At 41.0% G+C, this 23,075-nt stretch overlaps 1 protein-coding gene across 3 annotated transcripts in view; it reads left to right on the forward strand.

Moving 5' to 3' along the window:
• ramp1 (receptor activity modifying protein 1) overlaps positions 1-23,075 on the forward strand; it is a 64,523-nt gene that overhangs the window by 25,648 nt on the left and 15,800 nt on the right. For 2 of the 3 annotated variants that reach the window (XR_003985414.1, XM_030429555.1), the window contains exon 2: positions 14,604-14,742. Coding sequence is in view for 2 of the 3 variants with exons in the window: in XM_030429555.1 (XP_030285415.1) it covers positions 14,604-14,742 (139 nt within the window). In the remaining variant the exon portion in view is untranslated. The remainder of the gene's footprint in view (positions 1-14,603; positions 14,743-23,075) is intronic. The other variant, XM_030429556.1, reaches the window with a different exon arrangement.

The following is a 23,075-nucleotide window of genomic DNA, read 5'->3' on the forward strand; positions in this document are numbered from 1 at the left end:
GGGTTAAAATCACTTTACAAGCGTAACATTACGTTATGTAGGTGACGTTACCTTGCTGCATCGGTAGGTTAGAATAATTTACTGTTGACTTCTGGACATGAACTGTTGTCCCCTCAGTGAACGTCCCGTGCTTTTCAAACCTGATTGTCGTCCCTGACCTCCTCCCTACACCGACGTTTCGCTCTTCACACCACCTCGGCTGTCTTCCTTCTCCGAAGCTGTAATATTTGCTGCAGCCACTAGAGGCCGCTGCCAACAACAAGCGTAAACATGGCTCGTTACCTGCCGCCCGCATTCTTGTCCTGTATGGTCGTTTCTCCTCCGATGAGGACGGACTTGCCTGCAACTAATGATCGTTTTGAGTGTAATTTGATCTGCAGTTTGGTTTCAGTTTTCAGTTTACAAATGGTCAAAAAATTGTGAAACAGATCCTCTCCAGAAACCAAAGTCTCGTCTTTAAATTCCTTCTGTTATCCAGGACCCAGAGACTCTTCATTACCGTCAGAAAGAGCAGCAAATTCTTACATATAAGAAGCTGTTACCAGCAAACGCCTGACCTTTTTTGCTTGAAAAATGACAATTATTTGATTATTATGATTGGTTGCAATTCATTTTCTTCACATTGATTAATCAGCCAGTCATTGCAGCTCAAATTAATGGCAAAACAGCTCGAACTGTTAAGATTTAAATATTTGATCATGCGTTATGTTTTCAGGTCGTCCGTCCATCCGGCCGTTCCATTTTTGTGAACAAGATATCTCAAGAATGAAAGATGAACTGATTGTTATCAAAGTAAAAGTCACTGTTACCTCACAAAACACCTTTTTTTGATTTCTAGTCATGTGACTTTTAAGTAGCTATGTGAAAACTAATTTTCTAGCATGTTCGGCAGCCTATATGACACCTCTGGATGGTTCACTGAAGGGCACCCGAGTGGGCCCTTTATCACGCTTTATACCACATGTAGCGGGCCTCTCTAGAGGGCACTTGTCATACTCCCTCTACCGTAGGGACATCCAAGAGGGCTGTTTGGTCGTGTCGGACTGCTTAATAGTGTCATAACAAACAGGCAGTTCAGCCTTTTTAGGCTACGGCACACAACCATAATTTAAAGCACTCAGTGAAAACAAAACGGCATCTGTCTGGCCTTCCCCTCAGAAACACTTCTTGTATCCTCACTGTGTGCGTCTGTGTTTAAATGTCTCCTCTGATCTCGAGTCCATCCGGGTGGCTCGGGGCCCTATTCAAATTCAGGGGCTTATTTATGCGGCTGTTTTTTTTTTTTCTTTAACAAGAGGCAGTGACACATCGCAGTGAAGCACGCCGCAGGGTTTAATAATAACGCTCGAGTGCCTTGGAGGTAGAGAATGGCTTGTTAAGCTTCATGGCCATCTCGAGGCGCTGCGTCATGGATAGAGGATCGACTGTGTGTGTGTGTGTGTGTGTGTGTGTGTGTGTAATAAAGTTCGATCAGAAGTGAGAGATTAAGGGAATAAATTGCTCATTTTGACATTTCTTTGAGGGGAATCTTCCCCCTGTCGAGGATGTTGTTAGTTCTTCGCCCCCCTGGCGCTCCAGCTGTCTGATCAGGACTGCAGACAGCGAGGTGGAGGGAAGTGTGTGTGTGTGTGTGTGTGTGTGTGTGTGTGTGTGTGTGTGTGTGTGTGTGTGTGTGTGTGTGTGTGTGTGTGTGTGTGTGTGTGTGTGTGTGTGTGTGTGTGTGTGTGAGACAGAGCTGGAGGTTAAACTGTAATACAATGCGATGACGGCAGCTGATGCACCGCTGCCGGCGTTCCTCTCCGCTAACTCATCCGACGTGCACCGCTCGCCGAACAGATAAAAGTGTACGACTGACTCACTTTCACGCAGCTCATCTCGTATCCAACTGTGATAAACAGACGATTTACATATCAGCGGTTCACCAGGTTCGCTGTGATTTGTTTTGTCTCGGAGAGCACTCCGTAGAAAATGTAGACTGAGAGGGTGAAAACCTCATTTAGCTTGTGTTCAGACTGCCTTCGGGGGGTTGACATTTCAAATGTTCCCACTTTCACTGTGGCCGATGGATGGAAAAGTGAGTTTGACATTTTTTGGGTTTCTCCCATTGACCGATAATTTATGTCAGAACGGTATCGTATAGCACATTCTTTGAGAATTGCTTAAATGATCAATGTACCTGCTGAGTGAATACTGAGAGCAAAATCATTAGATTGCTTTCGATGCATCATTCTTGTGCTGTTGTTGCACTTTCTGCACTGCAGCTGGAGTTTTCAGCAACATTTTGACAACGCCTACATTGTTTATTGCCATGTGGGGGCCTCAGACTTCCCAAAACCAACATTAAAATATGGACGAGACGAGCCCTTCGTTATCTAATGATCCTGCAGAGGGTCCTGTGTCAGAATGTGATTTTAAAGCTAAAGTTGGTAAATTACTTTTCACGTTCTGGTGGAAAGTTAGATGAGATTACTGACGCCACTTTCACAAAGACTGACAGCAGGGGGAAACAAATAGCCTGATTAAAGGTGCTGTTTGAAAGAAAAGTAGATTTTTTTAGTCTCATTTCCAACCCCACGCTTTGTTGTCATTATTTGACGAGCTGGGAATGAGACTAAAAAAAAACTTTAAGGTGCTAAGCATCTTAAAGTCTGAAGGTCGTTTTGTTTAATTGCTACAAAAACACATTTCTTTGCAAAGGCATTATGTGCCAGAAAAGCTGACTGAGACTACAGGAAGTAACTGGTTACCTAGGTGAGCCGTTTCCCCCAATGTCTCTGAGGTAAGTTCAGCTAACTGGCTACACGAGTAAGAGTGGCATTGAGCTTTTTTTTTTCGACTCTTGACCCTTAAAAGTTCACCACCTCCAAGTTGAACTACATGTTTTTATAAAAGCTGGCTTCCAGATATGTCTGCTCTCATTTTCCAGATGTGTCAACCAATCAGCAACAACACATATCAAAAACGTTGTGCCCTCGCGTCATACAACTGGCGAACATGCACAAATTAGAAATTAAGCTATTTCATAAAATTTTTAACTATTCCTTTAAGACCGCAATTACTATGGTTTTTATTTGGCTCACATATTATTCATAAATAAATCCTGCAAATAAATCCAGCATGTTAAGACGCTTAAAACACAGTGTAAAGTTCTGACCCCATGCTGTTAGCGTTCAATGCTAAATCTCCGTTCACGGAGCTCTGTAATGGCTGGACCAAATGTGTTTGCGTCTTCGGTACTGGCAAGTCAAGGGTAGCTTGAGCAATGAAGCTGCATGTTTAAATCGACCGAAGTTCTCCTTTAAAGTCCGAAGGTCATAGAATCCACCTACACATCTCAGCTCATTTGTTTAATTGCTAAAAAAAACAAATTGCTTTGCATCTAACAGACACGAGTAAGAGTGGTATTGAGCTTTTTTTTCGACTCTTGACCCTCAAAAGTTCACCACTTTTCCAAGGTGAACTATATGTTTTTATAAAAGCTGGCTTCCAGATGTGTCTGCTCTTATTTGCCGGATGTGTCAACCAATCCGCAACAACACATATCAAAAACGTTGTGCTCTTGCGTCATACAACTGGCGAATGTGCACAAATTAGAAATTAAGCTATTTCGTAAAATGTTTTTTATTTGGCTCACAAATTATTTTATAACTCCCGCGAATAAATCCAGGCCTGATTAGTACACAACATAGTATAACATCAACTCTGTGTTAATGATGCAACAGGCTACTTTCTTTCCCACAATGCACTGCCTTTACAACATACAGACACATGAAAAGTCGACTGCCCATAAAACTGTCAGACACTCTTTCAGACACTCACTTAATGGGTTTGTTACGTGTAGTTTGGACCAGCGGAGTAAACACTCAGCGCCAAACATATGGTCAGTTTCTCGCATGCTCACGTCAGTAAACCACTTCTCTTTTGATAAGTCGGCTTACAGGCTGCAGACTGCCGAGGATGAAAAACACGTCTGTGCTTCAGAAGTGCACAATCATTCTGAGGGAACATGCCACAAGTGAAGAATTACCATTTTCCACTCATGTTAAAAGGAACGTTACAGTCTGCTGGTTTATTCAGCAGCTGTAATGAGAACGTCGGGAAACTGGGTGAGAACAAAAAGACAGAAAAGATTTTTAGTAGGCTGAAAGAATTCATGTTAGAGATCAAATGAAAGTTAAATGAATTGAATAGTCAGTTTTTAGAGTTATTTGTGACCTTAATTATTAATTCTAGAGCTTCAATAGTGCTGAAGCAGTTAGGTGATTAATTGATTTTTCCACTGACATGAGAAATTGTTGTTAAAATGAACTTTTTATCATCACCGAATGATTTATTCATATATATATTTAGTCACAACCTCAATCACAGACATCCCTTCATTAACTTTAACAGTCAGAGGATGTGAAGACAAAGTTTGTCACAGATGAACCTGATATTTTAAATGACTCTTCAGTATGTACAGAGAAGAAGAAATCTCGGCAGCGTACAGTTCTGCAAACTACAGATATGTTTCCTCATTTTTTAATCGTATGTCATAACAAGCCCTTTCTTCGTGGTCGGATCAGGTTTAGGCACAAAAACACTTGGGAAGGTTAAAGAGGAGATCATGTTTCGACTTACTTGGTTCTGCCCCACAAACACAGCTGGAAATTGTCTAGAGCGCATCAAAAATATCCGGTTTTGTTGCCACGAAAAAGTGGTTTCACCCTTGCTAATGTTAAAAATATCCAGTGGCTGTAAACTTGAATTTTTTTTTTTTTAAATCTGTGATTTTGCGCTTACAAATGTAGAAAATATTCAGGCTTTAAAATGTTTTTTTGTTGTTTTTTTAAACTCAGTGGTATCACACTCGCAAATTCTAAAAATATCAAGAGGTTTCACGCTTACAAATGTTAAAAGATATCCAGTGATTTCATACTTGGAGACATTCAAACTATCCAGTGGTTTCATGCTTACAAATGTTAAAAATATTCAGTGGTTTCTGGCTTAAAAAGTTTTAGTTTTTTGTCTTTTATTCAGTGGTATCACGCTTGCAAATGTGAAATCTATCGAGAGGTTTCATGCTTAAAAATGTAAAAAATATCCGGTGGTTTCATGCTTAGTGGTCACATCCAGTACAACTTATTAGTATTTAGTTTGTTTTTCCTTATCTTTATTTTCCCCCTAACTTTTCTATTTTAGCTAAATCATTTTATTTTCCAGCAAGCCCTAAAAATTACTGCACAACATAAAAAAAAAAATCTCATCTCAATCTTTAACATTTGGCTACAAAAATACATGTCTGCTTTACCTAAAGGACCGACAGCACTGTGTTTATTCTGGTGCGCTGGACACCAAAATGTCACTTTATAAAACAGAAAGGGAAGGTTGACCAACAGATGCAGACAGTAGATTTATTTTTTTCCCGTCTCATCTGAAAGAACAGAGCGGCGGTTCTGCACCAACACAAACACCGGTATCATTTTGCTCCTGAACAACTCGCTAAAAGAAGGAGAAGGGGAAGAACGACTCACTGTCACTTGGCGCTCCAGCTGCAGACTGCTGACTGCACAGAATTGAAAGTTTTTCGACGCATGAATTGGGAACGTGCCCTGATTTTCCTGCTGTGGCAACAGGAAAGACTTCAGATGCAAAGTGACAGAAGTGCGCCAGACTCGCACCCCAAACTTTTCCAAGTGTAAACATCAAATAGATGAAGTTTTTACAAGGAGAGCTGAAAATGTGTGGGTTTTATTTTAAAATATGCATAAAACCTGTGTTACTTTACAGAATCTAAATTGAGCTGTCAGAGAGGTGGGAAGAGAAACAGATCTCTCGTTTTCTCTCGTTCTTCTCTACTACTCCGTGAACCCGAGATGATTCATGACTTAAGAAAAAAAAAGTGTTTGAAAGTCAAGGAAGTGGGTGTTTTGATGTTGGACTGGGCGACAGGGCAGCGGTGGTCAAAAATAATCCGGATCAAAAGGCCGAAGATGTAGATTTCCTTCTCTATGAATCATCGGGGAGAAAATGATGACAGCGAGAGAGAGAAAGAGAGAGAGAGAGAAGGAGGAGGAGGAGGAGGAAGAGGAGGCCGGTTCATTTGTGAACATCAGATCCGGCTGCTTAATTAGTCGTCGCCTTTGACAGAAAACATCTGCCTGCCTCTCGTCTGTTTGTCACTTCCAAAATGAAAGGAGTCACCGGCTGCTGCGTGTGAAATATTTAACAGGCTGGATCGTCCGTGACTCAACAGTCTGAGACGACTGTCCGTCCTCTGTGGATGTGATGCCAGGACGGCTGCTTCATTTATTCATGAGACAGTTTAGTCAGACTGTGGAGCATTTACTGCTTTTAACTCAGGCTTATTAACAACTGCTGTCTTATATTGCGGCTTATAACTGGTGTGGCAATCATTCCTGTCTGTTTTGACAGGGCTGGACTTTTTTGGGGGAAACGGGCGACGTCTCTCTACAGTGAAGTCAGAGCAGGAAACACGAGCAGTCAGACAATCACATAGGTTGTTACAGGTTCAGCCGACCAGATCTCTTTATCCGGAGCTGAAACTGAAAAGTGACGGAGCCTGGAAGGTGTTTTGAGAACGGTGAAGTGTGTCTCATGTCAAAAACGGGAGACTGTGGCGTCCGCGAACATTACCTGTCAGGAGGCAGCTTTCTTTCCTTTAACATTGGAGATAATAATTTGAATATTCACCTTTTATTTGTCATTCAAATACGTTTGCTTAGCCCCTCGTTGTCCGTCTGTCTGACTGCTGATGTTTCCGAGAGACGTCACCTTTGTCCCGGATTTCAGAAATTCATTGGGAGAAAAGGAAGTTAACTTGAATACTGGCAGGCTGCTCACAGAACTGATTAGCTGATGTGAAATCTAAAGTTTTTACTGCATGTGGTGTAGGATTGTGTGAGTCACATGCACACCAGGAGGGTGAGCCTGCTGTTTTGGGATGGCTTAATCAGTTTTTCTGATCTCCAAAACACTGTTCGAAGCTAGAAAAGTAGCTACTTACAAGGTTCCCTGCAAATACAAAACCGTATGTAATTGTGTTGACAGTTTGTTTATTCAGTTCATTCAGTCATGAAAATCAATCCCTTCTTTCAATCACTCTTTCCCTCTGACTTCCCCAAACCTACATTGCATAAATCCTTTAATTTAACAAAATATTGAGATTGTATGACCTGTTTCTGGATATAATGGCCGTGCACACCTCCCGCAAAACATAGAAAATAGAAGGCTGGTACATTTTAACGCCTGTAGAGTGGGTATTTGTGTTACACACACACACACACACACACACACACACACACCCTTTACAGGCTGCTCTTTGTATTGCTGCTGCTGCCCTGTAAAGAACAAGATAATGCAACCCGAGGAGCTCATTTAAAATAGCGAGGTTTCAGGTACATTGAGGCTGATATTCACATACTCAGCGGCTGCTGATGCTCGGAAAGTGGTGGTCTTACTTTTGTCATGTCGTTCCATGTTGAACAACAACTGATGAACAAGCTACTATTGAACCTCATAGACCTTTATTTCTGCGCTGTGTCCTTGGCCTCCCCTCACCACTGACAAGAGATGAGCTTCGGACGGAGACCAGCGACATCGGCAGTGGGACGAGAATGTAATTGATACACGTGTGCGATGGGAGTATTGTTTCATTCTGTGGAATCAGGACTGGAAATGGTTGATCCGGAGAAGTTGGAAGGGATTAGTTGTCATCGTCTGATCGTCATCATGCTGCTGTTATTTCTGCAAATGAGAACTAAACGATGGTGGGGGAGGTCCAGAGAGGAAACTTCACAGTAATTGCATAATATATCTAATAACTACTCAAGTTATTTGAGTAGACGCTTTGTAATTGCCATCAGGGGAAATAATTACTCAAGGCTGGAGTGGGATTTGGCGTGAAAGTGACAGAGTTGTCGTAGGATGGAGACTGGAGATGGAAAATAATTCAGAGCTGGGCAGCGGGGAGAGAAAACGTCCTTCCTTTTTAACTCTTTGTCCTCTGTGACAAGCGAATAAAGACCAAAACTGTCTGCTGCGGGAGGCCACGACTAAAACTTCTCAAAAACATCCCAAATCTTCTTCTTCTTCTTCATCAAGGCATCGTCATCAATGCAGTACACTGAAAATTTGCATTTGTTTCCTCTCTCAGGAGCGCTCGCTCTGCCAGCCCCTGCTGCTTTGAGCATTACTGTGGGATGCTGCCGAGGAACATGTTAGAAATTTATGAGAAAAACAACGTCTGACCTCACTGAACAGGACAAGAAAGAGAAGGGAGAACGTTCATGCTGTTGGTTTTCTCCTCTGGGTTGTGTTTACTCTCAGACTAAAGGCCCTGTAGGAATTTGTAAGTGTTTGTATTTTCCTAATTTTCCCCAGAAATCTGAAACAAAAGACAGAACCTCAGTTGGAAAAAAAACACACAGATGAGTTTTATTTGATCAAATCATCTTTACTGATCAGCTGTTTAAATATTAATGACAGTGTTCTGCTATTTGGTGCAAATTTTCGTTTCGTCTTTGCTCTTTCTTTTCCTGAAACAGGTCGACCTGCATACTGTAAAAAAAGTTACTCAAATCTTTCCCTTGACGCAGTTTGCATCAAGTGTTCGGGAATGCCAAAAAAGTTGTGTTGCCACGTGCTGTGAAGCGTCATCCCTGAAGTTTGCCCCCGCCTCATCTATATTTAGCCGTTGATTTCATCCGCCGTGAATCTCAACATCAGCTGCACGTCTCTGTAGTCACTTTTAATATGCATGTAGTAGCTTAATGTTTCATCTGCCTTCCATCTTGGCCTGTTTGCTTCTATTTCAGACTAATTCCCCATGTAATCCCCATTTTTTTTCCAACAACTTGTGCTTGTTTCTGTTTATTTCAAAGCATCTCGACATGTCAGGCATAAGCTCAGAGGCTGTTGTTTGGAAAGACTCCAGATATGATTTGAATATCTGGCAGCATGATGAAACCGCCGCAGATGAGTGGCTGTCAAAGTGAACGTACATGTTGAACATGCAAATATGGACTTTGAGGCATTCAACGGGGCAATGTGGTGAAGAAATTAAAGGTCAAGTTCACCAAAAAATGAAAACTCAGTCTTTATCTCAGCCTCATGTGTATGGAAAGTTGTGTGAAGTTTCATAGACAACAAACGATTTCTGGAGCTTCACAGCAAAACAAAGTTGCAGCATTTTAATAAAAACACAAAAAAACAATACAAAACAAAAAAACTCGATACAAAGTAATTTAAATGGCTTCATACGGCTTGTTGGATAAATCCAAGTCTCCAGACGCTAGAATTGATTTGAATATATGTTATGTGCAGCCTTTTAATGCAAAAATCTTGTAGATGCTAGGCTAAAAGCATTAGCATGCACTCCGTCTGAAGTGTGCACAAGCTGAACCACACATAAAGAAAAGCTGGATAGATGAAGGATTTAATGAGTTAAGTTGAAGTTTTCGGCTGTTAAAAGGGTGTTAATCATGTCTTCTCAGATCAATTTGGGATGTCAGGGCTTCAAGATACTTTTTAAAACAAAAATTCAGATGTTTAGCATTTTAAGACAAATCTACTTCAGTTGTTTGGGATTTGCTGTGAAGCTCCATAAATGTTTTGTTGACTGTAAAACTTCCTGTTGACTTTCCACTGGCACGGGAATTAGTGGATAATGACAGAAGTTTTGTTTTGTTTTTTGTGAGAAAATGTCCTTCAGTAACCTTCAGGTGAGGGTCAGAATTAACTCCAAGTAAGTTCACACGCAAACACACAAATCTCCCGGCAGATAGACGCTAAATGTTAACACATGGTCCCTGCATCTTTCATCTATCTTTTGTAAACAAATTAAATAATGAAAATAGAAAAATTCTTTCAGTAATGAGTCCCTGATGGGCAGATCACTTTGTCTTGCTGTGAGATTAGATCTGTTTGTTTCCGTGCTGTCAGTACACAGCGTTATGCCTCTTGGATGACGATAAAGACGGAGCGTAACTATAAATAGCGAGATAGTCCACATCTATCTCACACACATGTACACAAACACACATAAAGTACACAGAGCCCCCTGGAGCTAGCTGCTGGATTGGCTTCTACACAGGCAGAGGTGCATTCTGGGAGTTTCCCCCCCCCCGACAGAGAGGAGAGACGAGGCAGCATGTGCCGGGTCAAAGGCCGCTGTCTACTTACAAGAATGACTTCAAGTGCAGTTGTTGAGCGTTATTCAACCAGACAAGTCGACTAAGAGCCTGTTTGTATTTACAGAAGGAAGCTTAACGCACGGGTCAAGTCAAGTCAAGTTTATTTAGCCCAGTGTGCGGTCTCTGCGGGCTTCACCCCAAAACTCTTCCAAAAAGTCTCCAGATAAAAGTGAAGTCTTGAGATTAAAATCCTCAAAGAGTGTCGTGATGGGTCCAGTTCTACTGAAGTGATCAAAGTCAGAAAAAAGGTCTGAAGGAGGGTACTGTCTCAAAAATACTGATTCACGACGGCAAATATGTTGTGAAAGGAGTGCAATGAAGTTTGTCACGGTGCACTAGATAATCTCCTATAGTAATACAGCAAAAGAGTCATTAAACCTCTTTATGGTTTGGAGGTAAGAGTGGGGAATGATGATGGTCTTGGCTTTAAACAGCAACAGTTCAGCTACTCGATGAAGGACAAAAAGATGTTCAACATTTTAGCAAAACCACAATCTTTCCCAACCTCTACCAGAACTACCATTGAGGACACGAAGGTCATGTCCTGGAGCTGCTGAAACTACTTAGTCGTATGTTTTTTGGGTACAGTACGCCCCCGAACTCCCCAAATGGAGCCAGGATGCATGACCTTGGTATTTCTAAAATGCTAACTATGACCCTGTCTCTAACAAAGTGCTGTATATAGCCTCAAACTAACCACCTCAGTGACTCTGAACACTCACCAGTGTCAAAGACAGATATGTAGCACTTCACTCAAAAAACACCTGCTGGATACATAATCAGACAGCAACTGTGTTTTGTACAACAACATAATTGGGAATGTTTTTTAATTCTGTATAGATAAGGTTAAAGAATGACAATGAAATTATACGTTTAAATGTAAAATCAAAAACATGAACACATCTGCAATTTGCAGAAACTCTTGCCGTTTGGCACATTTTCCTGAAGTTGAGTTGGGATAGGGAGAAAGTCGGACCCATCTCGGACCAAACTTCAGCACCCTGACACACACGCATGCACATGAGTCATTCTGGGGTTGAAACTTGGCCTCAGTGCATTATTTTTAGTTTCATCTCCGAATCGATATATGGATGCAGGAGGAAATGAGAAAAATCCTCAGTCAATCATGACCTTCCCGCCAGTCTGGTACAAAACATCGATTGAAAACGGAGAGATTCATGCAAGTGATTGGATGAAGATGACTCATGTGAAGTTGAAATGAAAAGCAAAAAACACTTTTTCAGACTGTCTGGGCTGTTTCACTGTACACTTTTGGTGGAATTTCAGGAGGAAAGATTGTTTTTTTTCTTTGCAAAAAAATATGTTTTTCCATTTGACTACTAGATAAGTTTCCACAGAAGCAGGAGCTTCGTTCTGTATATCTTCTGCTGCTACACTAAACACTCATGGGAAGACTCTGGCTATACAATGCTGCTGCCTTCTGATATGATGTACTGGCAGCATGCCTTTATTTAAAACAGTGTGATAAGGAAACTGGCAGAATAAAATTAAAGTGGTGGTGATGTGAAACAGTGCTCCACATTTGATAAGACGATGTTCATCTTAAAGGCAGAGGAGAATAAATGTTACTAATTACTTTTACAGTGTTTTTATCTCTGAATACTATCTTACGTTATTCTTTTGATCGGTGCAGAACTGACACCTAGATTGTAGAGCACAGATTGCTGTCATCATTATGTAATTAATTAATTTTTCAGGCTCTGATGCGTCAACATACATGCAACTGAGCCATCATTAGCATGTTTCAATGAGCCGCTCACATGGATGGATTTATAATGTGGATATATATAGAGAGCGCTGGCCTGAGGGCCCTGCAGTCAACAGGGATTTGGGTTCATTTTTACTGTTTCTACAGAAATGTACACCACAGTGTTGGTCGATGCATGTCCAAAATGGCTGTGATTAAACATACAGGTTTAACACTCTCTTGTGGCAAACAACCCTAATGAAAATGACTGTTGTCTCCAAGAAGAAAGTGTTGTTGAAGTGTGATATTGTTATAACATTTCAAAACCTTGTGTGGTTGGTGGGGTGATTGGATGGATCCCTACCAACAAACGCTTCTTCTAACCATGATCTTGCTCATTGTTTCCCTCCGGTGGAAATAAACATATTTTTTCTGACGTTGCTTCTGGACAGAAACATGGCGGTAGCAAAAAAGAGCTGGTCTGTGGCCGACAGACTAAACAAACATTTTTGTAGTAGATCTTGCTAGATTTAAGGATGGTTGAATGCGTCACAAGATTCGAAGCAAATAGTTGTTCCAACACTTGTTTTAAAAGATGACGGTTTAAGTTGTAGTTCTGAAGTGTCATGTCTCAGTTTCTACTTCCTACCTTTGTCTGGTTTCCCGCCCTGTGGACTCCTCACCTGTGCTCTGTCAGTTAATCAATCCTCTTTGTCCGTCCGTATGTTCTGTGATCCTGTGTCTGCCCGACACTTTTTTCGTCTTGTGTCCTGGCTTTTATGTCCATATCCCTCGCAATATTTCTGGTTCGTGCTTTGCTTTTTGGCTTGAACATTTTTTGCCATTGTCCTTGGAGTTTCTGAGTTTTGTTTCCTGACTTTTGTTGCTTCTCTGTTAGATTTGGAGTTTCTGCTTTTGGTATTGAAGCTTGCTTTTTGTTAAATTGCTTGTGTGTCTGCGTTTGGGTCCTCTTTGTGAAACCACGACACCAAGGTTACCTTTTTGATGCGCTGTAATTCTCATTTTAATGACTAGATGTGGGTCCAGCTTGAAATTGTATTAACGGCTGGTACCATAAAATAAATGAAAAAACTGTTCTCACTAAAGTTGCGCATGTCAGTAAAGTCCTAGTCACTTTATTTCACATCCACGTAAACAGCTGTTGGAATCTCTCAATCAGAATGATTTCAATCAGTGAAGAAATGTTTGTCATGTAACCAGCTATCATTGCTTGAACCTAACTCAGGCTCAACCATATGGCAGATCGGAGGACTGTCACACGGATCATTTTCGGAACGGTTTTAGAAGGTGTCATGGGGACGAGCCATCACATCAAATGACTTGTCTGAAGTCAGTCACAGCAATGTATTTGTCAGCATATTGTTGCAAAGAGGTCGTGAGGCGACTCTCTCTCTCTTCTTTTATGTCTGTGGCTTTTCACAAACAATCTTGATCTTTGATCACGGTGTTTGATCAGAGTAGTGTAGACGAGCAGATAAACCTTTTCATCCTCCCTCTTCACAGCATGAGTTGGAGTCTTTGTAGGAACGTAAACAAGATTGTTTTTTAACCTCTATACGATTTTCTTTCCATGTTTATCTTTTCTTATCTGCTTCTGTCCCCCATCCCCGCTGTATGGCATCCACATATAAACATACACATTTGCATACATAATACAGTTGACATAAGTGATTCTGAATGAGCGAGACATATGCAAACCCATCAGTCCACTTCTTCACAAACTCTCAGGGGGCAGGAGAGAGAGAAGTTGTAAGGGTTCAGAAAGGAAGGGGATGATGGAGGTGTACTGTGTACAGATTCACCGAGACGAAAACATGAGAAACAGCCGCTTATGAAGAAAATGAGAGAGAGAGAGACGAGTGTCTAGGGAATAAGGGAAAAAAAAACAAGAGATGCAATGCAAGTATGTGGAGGCTGCAGGGGAACAGGAAGAGGAGAGTCAGGAGGAAGTCATAAAAAGAAGGATGTTTAGGGAGTGTGTTTCAGACAAGACAAGTAGTGTGTTCCAGATGTGGGGAGCACTGCTTTTTAATTGTAAAAGTTACATTACAAGATTACTGCCATTAAAAAGTAATTTTTTTATGTTACACCATTACAGACTGAGAACATTTGCGCTACCAAAAAATGAAAACCACCTCCATGATTCCTTGTGCATGTTGCTACTTATATTGTTCAGATGATCCAATCTGCATTTAAATGTATGGACACTATTGAAAAGTTTTTTTTTGTTTTTTTTTTCCCCAATTAAAAAAATTCATAAATTAGTTGAATAATTTGTAAGTCAGTACATGAAATAAAGAGAAGCCTACGTTACCTGACAGGTAGCAGCTGAAGCCCTTTGCAGCTAACGACCTGGCGAATGGCCTTTCAGCAGCTTCCTCTAAAAAAAAATTAAAAAAAACAGGCTTGTATAACCAACCACTAAGTAACCAGTTAAGTAGTTGTTTTCTGGGTCTTGTGATATTGCTAACAGCTAACACTGTGACAGCAGATGGTGTTTATGTGTCATGCCCCATAGATGGGGAGACATCTTGGGTTGCAGTGACTGGAAAACAAACAACAACATTTAAGGTCATGGCAGCTTGTCACCCCACTTTAGTCTCCAAAGCAAAATGGTTTACGTTGAGTTTTTCTGCCTTTTTTCTCATCCATGTTTTCTCTTTCGTCTCCCCTTCACTCAGCAGTGTCGCAGTGTGTGTCTGCGCTGGCGTGTGGACCCCAGTACGAGCTCGCCATCGAGGCGTTCTGCCTGGCCAAATTCAGACTGGACATGCAGGAGCTGGACCAGGGGCAGTGGTGTAGCTGGGAGGACACAGTCGAGTAAGTATTTTTGGCTTGTGATCTATACAATCCTCAAAGTTTTTGGTCCCCTTCCAACGGCTGATTAGATACTGCGTGAGAGACAGCAGAGAAAGAGAGTAAGTGAGTGGAAAGAATGAAGGGGGACGAGCGACAGTCAGTGCAGGGAACAAAAGATGTATGTTCCTGGCATGAACACAGATCTTTTGTGCCTGTACAAATATTATCTTTGCACTGTCTGTAAAAGACGTCTGGCACCACAGGATTTCATTGCTCTTACGATTTTAGTGCCAGTTATTGGCACCATAACAATTAAATAATCTTCATGATCATCAAACTGCTTTGTATTCAGACAATAAAACCTTAATTGTAATATCACGCTGCCTCCCTGAGATAGCTCACAAGTCCCCACTCCCCTACTGTCATCAACCTTAGGGGAACCCAATTAAGCAGGTCTCTAATAAGTCTGACCCCAGGCTGGTTTGTTGTAGTCTCATGAGCGGCACCGGCTCTGCTCTCATGAGAAGTACACACTGATGCTTTTTCGATCCCTTTCACAGCGCTTTGGTCGGAAGCCAACTATGTCATAGTAGGAGTGGAAAATAACTAAGCTGCAACAATATAAGGACCTTAATATTCACTTAGCTAGTACTTACTGTAATCACTCTAAAGACAGTAAATCCCAGCACAGACTGCACTCTTTGTGTTTAAATGAATAATGAGTTGTCAACAGTGGGAGCCTGAACCACGACAGTACCACAAGGTTCTGTTTTCGGGCCTCTGTTATTCAATGTGTACATCGTCCATCCATGTGGAAATCCTGGTGTATGCAGACGACACGTTTATCTACGTTCACTAAGCTGCAAGAACCAGTGGAAAAAGTCAACTACTCGTGTCAACGGCAGCTTGAGTTTATCCATAGTCGTACATGTCGCTGTTGGGTAGATTCGGTTTACAAGGTACATAAAATAAGCATAGCAGAAAGTTCAGCTACGTCATGTTTGCATCGTACCACCATGATCATCAACTACCCTACCAACAACAGCAAGGAGATGGCGAAGGACTGAAATTACACAACAAACTACAGTGTTATTCAAAATTGTTTGTGGTCTTGTCTAGGCTGGCAGCAATTGGATAAAGTGAGGGAACAGTTACCATGTGTTTTAATACAAAAAAGGACATGTGTTTTTTAATTAACAATTCTTTGAAATCCCAATCTTTCCCTCATCTTAACCAAACACGAAACCCTGGACTCTGGTGTAACAGTCCTGCACTTTGTACGTCCACCATCCACACCGACCACATGGTGCACGGTACATAAAAGTAGTGTTTCATTCAGTCAAAGAAATAAGAAATAAAGAAACGTTGACATTGCATATGATTACTTTGCCATTACGCCACCATATTGTTGCTAAGTTCTAGCATCTTAACAGTATCACTGCAACAAGGTCTGTTAGGGCGTGAAACAAGCCTTCACATAACATTTATATTATCTAACTGCTTTATTTGGCAGTGAAACTGAAGTAGAGCGGTCAGAGAGTTTGTAGTTATCTCTCATTTCAGGAAAACTACACACGCAACAAGGTAAGAGTCTGTCAGAGCCTCTTTCGTCAAACCATTGACCATTTAAGGCATAAAGCTTTACAGTAAGGTTTGTTGCTCTCTGAGGGAAATCGCAGTGACGATGTTTCTGGAGAACTAATCCCCCTGTTGATAAACATACACAAACATTACACAATTTTAGTTACATCAACTATACCAAAAATATAGTACACATGGAGGAGGTTGGGGTGGAGGAGGAGGAGGGAGCTGGTACCAGAACAGGAAAGTGAGAAGTGTCGGGTTATTCTGTACACCTGCATGGATATGATTGGATGTTAGTGGTTATATCGAAGTATAAATAAAACGGACGATGATGTGGATGAAAGTCATAGTCAGTTATCTTTTTGTGGGACAGAAATTCTATCTTTGAACAACGTTTGATCGCTTTTCGAGAATAGAATTTCTGTTTCAATCCTCCTCACGGATAAAAAAACGGAAAAAGCAGGAAAAGAACAACAAAAAAAAAGGAAGATGGATGAGTGAAAGATTAAAATGTCATAAATTGCTCAGCTGTGTAGAAGAGGTCAAATATCAGCACAGTTGCTTCCTCTTCGAGGAAAAGCTGCATCTTGGCCAAGATGCCACTGGGGATCTCTAATTCAGTTGAGATGACATTTGGCGTCTGCGTACGTGTCTGTGTGTGTGTCCTTTCCTCAGATCACAGAATAGTCCTCTTTCCATTACACTTTACAAGCTTTCACAGAGAGAAAAGCGCTCGAGTGTCAAACTGACTTTGCATGGCTGCCTTTCGTCTGCATTCAAAGACGTTTAAATTAAATACAGTATGTCATCTTCAGTGAAAACAACCCAGTCGCCAGAATGAATGTTGGTAATGTAGGTTTCTGCAAACTATAGATATGTTGAAACTTTACATGTTGTAATGTCCGCTTTTCAATTTCATGTTTTGTTTATGGTGTGGTTAGGTTTAGACACAGAAACAGAGGTCTCCTTACAAAGAGCCATCGGTTTTGCACTTACAACATGCTTTTGTGTGGTTTTAACACCGTCTCGAACAGTGGTCTCTGGTTTTGCAGCATCTTGTAAAAACATCCAGTGGTTGCATGCTTATATATGTTAAAACACTGTCATGTACAGCGGTCTCTTGCTCGGTAGTCTTCACATTGAAAATATCTTGTGGTTTCAAGCTTACAAATGTTGAAACATCTTCTCGAACATTGCTCTTGCTTGCTGACTTCCTCATTTAAAGTGCACAGTGTGGTTTCACGCTGACAAATGCTAAAACGGTGTCTATTAAAGCGTTCTCTTGCTTTCGGTATGATATGTTGAAACACCATCTTGAACGACAGTCTCTTGCTTGGTAGCCTTCCCGTTAACATTATCCAGGAGTTTCAGGCTTACAAAGTGTATTTCCTGTACATTATAGCTGTTGTTATATGGTACAGTGATGGCAGAATGTCACAGTTGCTAATGCAGAGACATTGCATTTGTTTCTGTGACCTTTCAAGCTAATGACATCCATTATACATTTGCACTCCCACAACCCCTCCTGATACTATTTGTTCTCCTGTCAATATGCCGTAGTGTTCACATCAACTCCCAGCATGCAATGAGAAAAGGGAAAAGAAATCCGTTCAGCAGGTCACCACCCGCCACTCAATGCAGGGATATCTCAAATCAATTCAGAAGCAATGTAGCAATCAATAACGCTAATGGGCAGATAATCATGACAGTGTGTAGTATTTCTAATCAGTCTACTGGAGATGGAATAGCAAATATCTTCCCTTTTCATCAGACAGAAACCAAATACACAAAGGAAACCACGGATGTTAATAATAGCATGGATCAGTTTTGATGCTGCTTGAAACGTCCAGACGGTACTGGGCACAATTTCTGAATGAATGTAGAAGATTTTCCATATTCTCAAACTTTTTTTTTTCCTTCAGGGGCACATTCCGTTGTGGCAACCTCCTCCGGTAAGACACGTGAAGCAGGAGAAGCTGATGTTTCATTTGATTTGTAGGTTTCTACAGTGTCTGTATGACACGACCGCGGGCCTAATTTGTATTGTATTTGAACAGTCCGATGATCGACTTGATGACGGTGACGTTGACTGAATGTCAAGCAGTTGAAGTGGAGATTGATTTTGATTTTTTAAGGTCCGAGCTAAGCTTGCATCTGCAAACGCGGTGTTTGCTGTGACGGAGTAGTCAAGTCAAGGAAGTCCCAAGAGTCTTATAATCGATTCTCACCGCTTATGGAAATGTATGGAAATCATTTGTAATACGTTCTGACGTGTGAAACTCATGAAGGAAGAGGATTTACAATGCGTTTAGACATTTCACATCAGCTGCGGTGATCCTTCTGAGCTCCTCGCCGCACCAGAAAAGCTGTTTACGTTCAGTAGGCGACGTGTGACTCAATCACAAACTCAGATATCAGCATGCACCCAATACAACCTAATTCATAATATATATTTACCGCTGAATATTCAGCTCAATGAATCAATGTAACTTGTCAAGATTGTCTAATTACCTCCAGAAAACACTTCCCAGGGAGGGAAACCTTGAAAGAGGGTAGACAGGCCTCTTAGCAATTATATGGAAAAAAAAAAAAAAAAAGAAATAAAATTAGACGACTTCAGATTGGAAAAAGGAGAAATTCAGCCGTTGACATGGTGATCTTTAATTGGGACCGGTTGAATTACTCTCATACCGGCCCCGCTGTGACAGTGATAAATTATCCGGTTGCATTTAGTTGTATGATAATTCGGAGAAGAATGTTGTTGCAGTTAATCACCTCCGTCTGCCAGCACGGACCCAGGTATGGATAAAGACACTTAGCAGATGGAAAATATGACGAGTCTGTTAATGCAGATGGAAGGCAGATGGAAAGACGTGGACGTCCAGCTGGAGACAGGAATGATAACAAGTCTCCATCTAGGTTCAATTTGAACATTTTCCAGCTTGTTGCTTTGAAAATTAAAAGCACTCTAAAGTTTTGCATTTGATCCGCTCATCTGACACTCTCACCGACACACAAAAACAAACCCATGCTTATAATATATTGTATTTTTATGTCCTTTTTAGGATCATAAATGCTAAAAATAACAACAGCGGATACGCGTCTGTCTGTTAATCGTTTGTTTGTCCTCTGTGCTTTTATTTTCTAAACCTCTCACAGTTCCGTCTCTAATTACGGCTCATTGAGATGACATTATGATTAATCAGGACACGCTCCTGTTGATGCCGCGTGGTCACTCATCCGCAACATACCGCTCATATCAGAGTAGTCATTAGAGGCTGAGTCATGCAAAACAAAGGTGAGCTGAAGGGAGGAAGCGGCTCATGTAGTTAACTGAGGTATGATAATTTTAAAGGCAGTATAAACACCAGTGGTGAAAGATCCTCTACTTAGAATATAATATAACTAGACGGCACTCGGCTTGTGTAGTTTGACAAAAAGAAGATAGTTCCTGCATGAAACCGCTCGCAGCAAGGTCTGTGGATCATCTCATCATGGGTCATGATTCCAGGAAAGAGACAGAGGCTGTTAAGTTTTTCTTCAAGTGCATTCTTTTTACACTTTGAGCAGCACAAGTGCCTTTTAGTCCCATTATGTTTGAGACAAGACAGACGTCTCATCAGCTGATGTCTCCAGAACAATCTAGATGGATAAATAGCTCCACAGATGGGAGGAAAAATGATATATGATACTTCCTTTCTTTTTATTTTAGCTGAATGTCCGAATCCCACCAGATCGATTGGAGTATGTTCAGGTCATCTGTTGCTCAGGTGTGGAGACATCCTTATCATTGGTGATTGAGAGCAGTGTGGGACGTTCCCTCATGACCAATCAGGCCATTCAACTTAAGGTTACCTGCATCAGAGGTTTGCTTGCCTGCAGGTTTCTTGCGCCTCTATGTTCACATTCCATTGATTTCCATTCAGTTTCATTTAATTTGGGAAACTTTAGAGGGAGGTAAATATAAGAAACATATTCCTGTTTAATTTTTAATGAAGTGGCATTTGAGAGATTTGGGATTCCCAGTAAATATTTATTTCTATATTATATAACAGTGGGAAAATACACCCAACAAGACCTGAATTCAAAATCTTACTCAGGTTAAAAATAAGTATATAAATTTAACTCTTTTAAAACATCAAGTGAATGATTGACGCAGCAGAAGACCAGCAACATAAACATTCTGTGAGGCTTAAATGACTGTTTTTGCCAATGGAGTCTGGTGGCTTTGAAGATAAAACGTCGTCTGTTTCAGTATCTCGCTCTTTAACAAAAAGGCCTGTCTCTGTAGGAATCCGCTCCATATTGTTCTTAGACATGCAGAATGACAGTCTGAGCCTGGAAGTGGCAACAACAAGCATATGCAGGCGGGGTGATGTTGCACCCACTGCTGCCAGCTGAGGCCATCTACTGGACCAAAACCTTTTCATCCCCAAAACACGTTTAAATAAAGCATTTTAACTACTCTATATTCAGTAAGGTCATACTGCAACACAGCATCCAATAGGATCTTTCTATATTTTGTCAATAGCTCAGAAAAACAGCCCTGTTTTTAGCATTGTGGCGCTTCATTCTAGAAGGAACACTTCTTCCTTCACTTAATTAGAAAAAATCAAATTTGAAATCACAATAAATACCTCCGAGATGCAGTGGAGCAGAAACGGAAATACTCAAGTATTCGAAGTTCCACTCTCCGCTTTTCACCTCCGTCGTGGTCTTTATTTCCTCATTCACCCGTTAAATCTCTTACTAAAGTTTTAATAGCTTCTGTGGCCCGGGAGCTTTCTGTGTGAGGTCAGGCTACCGAAGACGCCTCAATAATGCAGGCGTCACCTGGGTCAGTGCACACAACCGGAGGAGGATGTGCACAGATTTACTTTGCACTTGTGAATCGGATGGTTTGTAACTGTAGTCAGTCCAGGGTTTTTTTTTTAATTGGGATTAAATATAACATGATGAAATTGGCCAAAAAGGAAGTTCTTGATCAGATTAAGAACTGCTGGAGAGAAAAATATGTAATGATAACGTATTTGGTATTCAGCTGTCATGTCCAATTACTCTGTGCCAGCGGCTTCTCTGTTACAAAGAAAGCAGCAGTTTAATTGCTTTCAGCCGGTGGGTGCAACTCCAATTATTGGGTGTCTGAGTCTTCACAGTGGTCTTTTTCTGCAGCCATTATTAGAGGAAAAAGCCTTCTGGTAAACCGCTGCGGGTGGAGTCTGTGTTTTAATCCAATGACCACACAGAGATTATAGATACAACTCAATCATATTGTTTACCAGAATAAGAGCATTAGCAGAACATCATTAGTCAAAGTCCACAGAATTTAAGAGAAGCTCCAGAGATAAATGAGAATTTCTCCTTCCTCCTGTGAGCCTCTGAGTGGGCAGGCAGATGTACGGGCTTGACTGACAGCTAAGCAGGAAGGGACGATGTAACGTGGGCCGCACTTCAAAGTTTGTGTCTGCTGTGAAGGCTTTCTGTTTGTAGACGTGGAACGGTACGTGGACAGGCGGGAGACCACATCCTGAAAACCAAAATAAAAAATAAAATATGATACTTATGTCTCAGGAGCACAGAACATGGAAAATACAACAAAATACAAAAATACAACATTCACACCACTGTTGTTAACGTTGTAGCATGGCCTTTGATCCCAGCCTTCTTTTCTTAACCTGATCATGGCTCCGCTAATCCATCTCCGCTCGTCAATAAACTACATCGCTTCACTAAAGAGGTTGGCTCAACCTCATCACGCCCAGTTTTCTGTCGTGTGTTATGCCTGCAGTGGATGTCCTGATCAGCTTGGAATCAGATTCAGCCAAGAGTCACATGATCATGGTCATCAACCGGACAAGAAATCACCTGTAACCTTCTGTTTGTGTATTGTGTTGTAGTTCCTGATGATGCACATAAGTGTTCTGCTGATCCCTGAGTTGTTTTTTCTCACACATTTCTTAATTTAAACTCTGAATATACAAGGTTTTTCTTGTAAATTGACTTTGCCGTCAGGGCCCCTCGACTTTATAACAACCTACCTGAGGAGACAAGTCTTTTTGTAATTGATTTTTCATCTTTCTAATTTTTTTTTCCCATTTGCTTATCTACTACTATTCTTTTTGCTGCTTTTTCATCGTTCAATCTGTTATTAATTCTTACGATGTGATGTCTTCTTTTTATTGAGTCATTTTTGTATTACTTTTCTCTCTTTCCTCTTTGATTTTGCCCTTTTTTTCTTGTAATGACTCATGGTGGCTGGACCGGTCATAAAACTGGACTTTCCCTCTCGACACTGGAGTACACATCCATCCCGCTTTTGCCCGAGAGTCAGTATTCTATTTTTAAGTTATTTCAAGTTACCCTACATGAGGTTACGGTGGACATTTTCCATAATGTCGTGATTTAAACCCAGTGTGATCTTTTCCAAAACCAAACCAAACTGCAACCGTTTGACAATGTTAATTACAGTCTAAAACTCATATCACATCAACTGTTTGTCAGTAAGATTTATTATTAAAGTCTAACCGGATTAATTATCACTCACTTGACCGTGAAGCCCTGCTCATGCAAAACTGACAACAAGCGACATATTTTGAAGCACTAGTCCGATGACCAAGCTGCCGTATTTGAAGAGTTGAGAGCGAGAACATTTTGTTTGTGAACATTCAGCAAATAAATAAAACCGACCGTCCTCCTTAATAAAATCGTGGTGTTTGTTTTTCAGTTTTAAATCGATGACAAATAAATATGTAAGCGTGGAGCTCACATCA

This window comes from Sparus aurata, chromosome 9, assembly GCF_900880675.1.
Source record: "Sparus aurata chromosome 9, fSpaAur1.1, whole genome shotgun sequence".
Lineage (NCBI taxonomy): Eukaryota > Metazoa > Chordata > Actinopteri > Spariformes > Sparidae > Sparus > Sparus aurata.